A 5,684-nucleotide genomic window follows, 5' to 3' on the forward strand; every position below is an offset into this window, starting at 1 on the left:
CACTCTTCCATAAAGGCCAGATTTGTGCAATATACGACTGATTGTTGTCCTATGGACAGAGTCTCCCACCTCAGCTGTAGATCTCTGCAGTTCATCCAGAGTGATCATGGGCCTCTTGGCTGCATCTCTGATCAGTCTTCTCCTTGTATGAGCTGAAAGTTTAGAGGGACGGCCAGGTCTTGGTAGATTTGCAGTGGTCTGATACTCCTTCCATTTCAATATTATCGCTTGCACAGTGCTCCTTGGGATGTTTAAAGCTTGGGAAATCTTTTTGTATCCAAATCCGGCTTTAAACTTCTTCACAACAGTATCTCGGACCTGCCTGGTGTGTTCCTTGTTCTTCATGATGCTCTCTGCACTTTTAACGGACCTCTGAGACTATCACAGTGCAGGTGCATTTATACGGAGACTTGATTACACACAGGTGGATTGTATTTATCATCATTAGTCATTTAGGTCAACATTGGATCATTCAGAGATCCTCACTGAACTTCTGGAGAGAGTTTGCTGCACTGAAAGTAAAGGGGCTGAATAATTTTGCACACCCAATTTTTCAGTTTTTGATTTGTTAAAAAAGTTTGAAATATCCAATAAATGTCGTTCCACTTCATGATTGTGTCCCACTTGTTGTTGATTCTTCACAAAAAAATACAGTTTTATATCTTTATGTTTGAAGCCTGAAATGTGGCAAAAGGTCGCAAAGTTCAAGGGGGCCGAATACTTTCGCAAGGCACTGTATATTCACATGTCATTAAATAATCGATTTAAACACACTGTTTTGCAATGAAGGTCTACAGTAGCCTCAACAGCACTCTGTAGGACAGCACCATGATGAAGCCGGAGGACTGCTAGCTTCTGTCCTCCTCTTGGTACATTGACTTCAATACAAAACCTAGGAGGCTCATGGTTCTCACCACAGACTTACACAGTAATTATGACAACTCCAACCTATCAGAACTCTTGCAGTATGAACTGAATGTTGTCGACCCAATAAAAGGATCAGAAAATGAATATAGTACTAAAAACACAAGCTACAGCTATCTAGCACTGCAGTGCATAAAATGTGGTGAGTAGTTGACTCAAAAAGCGAGATAGGCAATAGTTTAGCAGTTTTGAACAAATTAATTTCTTCAAAAATGAAGGAGAAGCAAGAGAGAGAGCACCTGACTCTAACAGAGAGGGATGCTATGTTAGCTAGCTGGCTATGGCTATCAAACACTAGAACTCTTCCAAGTCATGGTAAGCTTTTGGTTTTATTAATGTTTTGCCACTGGGGCCCGCCGGTTTAACTGCTAAACAGCTTGCTGTACACTGCACTGCATGATTATAGCGGGTTTATTAAACTTCTTATGGCTGGGGGCAGTATTGAGTAGCTTGGATGAATAAGGTGCCCAGAGTAAACTACCTGCTACTCAAGCCCAGAAGCTATGATATGCATATTATTAGTAGATTTGGATAGAAAACACTCTGAAGTTTCTAAAACTGTTTGAATGATGTCTGTGAGTATAACTGAACTCATATGGCTGGCAAAAACCTGAGAAAAAAATTCCAACCAGGAAGTGGGAAATCTGAGGTTTGTAGGTTTGCCTATCCAATATACAGTGTCTATGGGGTCATCTATTCCACTAGATGTCAACAGTCTTTAAAACCTTTAAAACTGTGGAGGATGAGAGAATGAGAGATGATTAGTCAGGGGTCTGGCAGAGAGCCACGAGCTCACTCAGGCGCGCCCCTTTGAGAGGTAGCTGCGTTCCTTTTCGTTTCTAAAGACAAAGGAATTACCGGTTGAAACGTTATTGAAGATTTATGTTAAAAACATCCTAAAGATTGATTCTATACATCGTTTGACATGTTTCTACTAACTGTAGTGGAATTTTTTTACTTTTTGTCTGGCCTACGCGTCATGAATTTGAATTTTTGAACTAAACGCCCGAACAAAAAGTAGGTATTTGGACATAAATGATGGACTTTATCGAACAAAACAAACATTTGTTGTGGAACTGGGATTCCTGGGAGTGCATTCTGATGAAGATCATCAAAGGTAAGTGAATATTTATAATGCTATTTCTGACTTCTGTTGACTCCACAACATGGCGGGTATCTGTATGGCTTGCTTTTGTGTCTGAGCGCCGTACTCAGATTATTGCATGATGTGCTTTTTCCGTAAAGTTTTTTTTAAATCTGTCACAGCGGTTGCATTAAGGAGAAGTTCATCTAAAGTTCCATGTAAAACACATGTATCTTTTATCAATGTTTATTATGAGTATTTCTGTAAATTGATGTGGCTCTCTGCAAAATCACCGGATGTTTTGGAGGCAAAACATTACTGAACATAACGCGCCAATGTAAACTAAGATTTTTGGATATAAATATTAACTTTATCGAACAAAACATACATGTATTGTGTAACATGAAGTCCTATGAGTGTCATCTGATGAAGATCATCAAAGGTTAGTGATTAATTTTATCTCTATTTCTGCTTTTAGTGACTCCTCTCTTTGGCTGAAAAAATTGCTATATTTTTCTGTGACTAGGTACTGACCTAACATAAGAAGATGGTGTGCTTTCGTCGTAAAGCGACGAAAGCACACCATGGTGGGATTAACAACAGGTTTATCTTTAAAAGGGTGTAAAATACTTGTATGTTTGAGGAATTTTAATGATGAGATTTCTGTTGTTTGAATTTGGCGCCCTGTACTTTCACTGACTGTTGTCAAGTCGATCCAGTTAACGTGTTCTCAGCCGTAAGAAGTTAACGTGTTATTTCTAATAGATGGCTATGTTAACTGTGACGTATTAGTTAATACGGTGTCATCGATTTAGGCTGTGTGTAGCGGTTAGCGGTTATGGTATGAAGGTTTGGATTGGAAGTTTTTTTTTTGCCTGGTCACAGACAGCTGTTGTAATGTGCACTGAAGTCCACAAGCAAAGGGAAAAGGTGAGAGGAGAAGAGCGAGTAGATGCGAGAATAAATTATAGAACGAGTAAATGATCATGCTGTTTGTACGTGGCTGCTATGAAAGTGAACTGTGTTTGCGGTGATCAGGGGTGTATTCATTCCGCCCATTCTGTTGAAAAACGTTTCTTAAATGGAAGTAAATGGAACAAAACGGGCACTATATTTAATATAGTTCTGAATTTGTCCAATAGAAACTCTTGATTGCAACTGTTGGACTAATGACTACACCTTAGATCAGCTAGACGCAGGCAATAGTGTGTAAGGCAGTATTGAATGTGTCACTGTCTGTCACCGTGATTAAAAAATATATATATATCTCGACCTGTGCACCTACGTTGTAAACCTTAATTTGTAGGCTAGGTTGCAACCTCATGATGGGTATAGGGAAAATGTTAGTATCATGTAGTAGCCTAAATCTATCGATGTTACATTGAGCTGGGTGAATGGAATATGAATGACAGTCATCCAAATATGCTTTAATAGAAATAAGGCCATGCTCATTCATTTTTTTTTTTTACGATCTCCATCATCTTAAATGGCACCGACCACCACTGATTTGAATCCATGAATCAATTATTTATCTAATCAACAAAATCTCGACAAGTCATCAATCTTGGTACAGCTTGTCTTCAAGAGGTTTTATATTGTGATTTGTCATTTTACTGACAAAAAGATTACCATGAAAGGGATGGGACATAGGTTTGGTAACAGTATGACATTCATTCATTGTAAGTGTACTTTTGATTACTTTCATGATATGTTTATTTATTTGAGCAATCTTATAGATATCATGACTACTGTACTCCGGTTTCACTGTTTCAAACTCACTGAATTGTATGAGGGCAGAGCTCTCTTGAGGTCAAATGAACTTTTATCATATGTCGAGCATTTGAATGATAATACTTTTGATTGTGGATCATATAAATGTCATAAATAAACTATTCAACTTGAGCAAAGAATATCTTCCCAAAGAATTTGACATCAGATTCCTGTATCTCCCATGCCATTGTTTCCAGTCACGTCGACATAATTGGAACGCTTATTTGACTTTTTGTGGGCGCAATTATGTTTACATGCAGGAACATGGGCTACTCTGGGGACAGAATTTTATCTCAATAGAAACCAAGCTGTCGAGACAAAGGTGGTCGTCAAGGTTAAACTATAGGCACCGCAAGTGCCCTATATCAAGGCGGTGCTCTACATTATTCAATAAAAACGCACATGAAACATAAAAGAGGTTCAAATGTACGTCCCGGAAGTCAAAGATTGCCAACGTGACACTGACTATGAATTGTTTCTTGTTTATTTAAATAGCGCTGCATTTTCTAAAGCAGCAGTTGAAGTGATCATATCATTATCGGAGAGCGCGAGTCACTACGGTCTGTGATGGGACAAAATAAACAGACCCTGTCGCGTTGCTATAAAACATAGGTCCTACGGCCAATTGACAGTTATTTTTACAGTCACGACACCACAGTGGTCATCGTCTAATTGTCTCCTAGTATTCCATTATTAGGCTACCTCATATTCCCTATGTAGAAACGTCCTTGGCATGAACTAGGCTACATGATAAATCACCTTCTACAGAGTTGACATGTAAGCTATTCAACATCACCCTCATACACACATATAATGCATTTATATTTCAAAAGAACAAAACCTCTTACCTGCAAATGACCCTGGTACATATTGAGCTTGAAGTCAATTCCTGATTCTGCGACGATGGATTTTTAAGCTACTTTAAGGCTCGCAATACAGATACAGTAAGCGACACTGGGAGTGTCCATACGTACGAAGAGTTCTGGAACAAGAGGCAGAATGTTTCAATTCGCTCAGAAGTGCAGGCTCCAATTGAGTCTTTGAATGTTACGCCAGGGAAAGGAGCTGTCCTCGCTTAAGGTGCTGAAACGTAAGTGTTTTTGTCATGTATTTTTTTGCCGGTATTTGAAAGGTAGCCAGGCGACAGCACGGGAGAGATAAGTGCACTACCAGAACCCACTTCAATGCGAGGCGCCCAGAAATCTTCACGGCGCTGCCAAAAGCTTCTGGGTCCTCGGCTTCGGATGGACAACAATTCAGTTAGTCAAGTAAAATCTCCCGTGTTATGTCTTCATTGTGCACACTACCGCTCTCCGCCTCTCGACCGTGGCTTAATAATTGTTTTGACGCTTCTTATAGTGCACTCCTCTCTCCTGCTTACCAACCTTCCTCATCTGGGCGCCGCTGGAGCCGCCTCCTGGATTCACGTGCTCTGAAGTAGGAGCAAGTTGAAATTGGGGGCAATTCTGACATTTGGAGCTTGTTTCAGGCGGTGTGCTGCAGGTATTACTATATATTCTGTAGGTATAGGCTAGAGTATGTTTTGGCGCCTACTTATCTATATTTTCAGGTTTATATGAAACCTTATAATAACTGTTTGCCATCTTGCTGTAGCTGGAAACCAATGAATGCACTGCAATTGGCCTAAACGAACTGGTTGCGTGTGCCCTGAGTCTGTACTATAATTTCAACTCCTTGTCACGTCATGCCAAACCTTTGGTTAATAATTTATATATATATATATTGGGCCGACATTATTCTGCTATACTGTACATTGTCCAATTAGTTCTAGTATGAAGGATTACATAACTCGATGTATGCAAATCGGATGATTCCCTTCAAGGTAATCTTGATGATGTAAACTACAGAGTGGAATAAGGCATGCTAGTGCACCGTGATGTTTATC

General features: G+C 39.6%; 1 protein-coding gene across 2 annotated transcripts in view; it reads right to left on the reverse strand.

The window, feature by feature from the left end:
* Window positions 1–5,162, reverse strand: part of pex5la (peroxisomal biogenesis factor 5-like a) — a 180,702-nt gene extending 175,540 nt beyond the window's left edge. For both annotated transcript variants that reach the window (XM_036989311.1, XM_036989309.1), the window contains exon 1: window positions 4,627–5,162. In XM_036989311.1, coding sequence (XP_036845206.1) covers window positions 4,627–4,647 — 21 coding nt within the window. In that variant the 5' untranslated portion in view covers window positions 4,648–5,162. The remainder of the gene's footprint in view (window positions 1–4,626) is intronic.
* Window positions 5,163–5,684: the final 522 nt, after the last annotated feature.

Source organism: Oncorhynchus mykiss, chromosome 1 (genome assembly GCF_013265735.2).
Source record: "Oncorhynchus mykiss isolate Arlee chromosome 1, USDA_OmykA_1.1, whole genome shotgun sequence".
Taxonomy (NCBI): domain Eukaryota; kingdom Metazoa; phylum Chordata; class Actinopteri; order Salmoniformes; family Salmonidae; genus Oncorhynchus; species Oncorhynchus mykiss.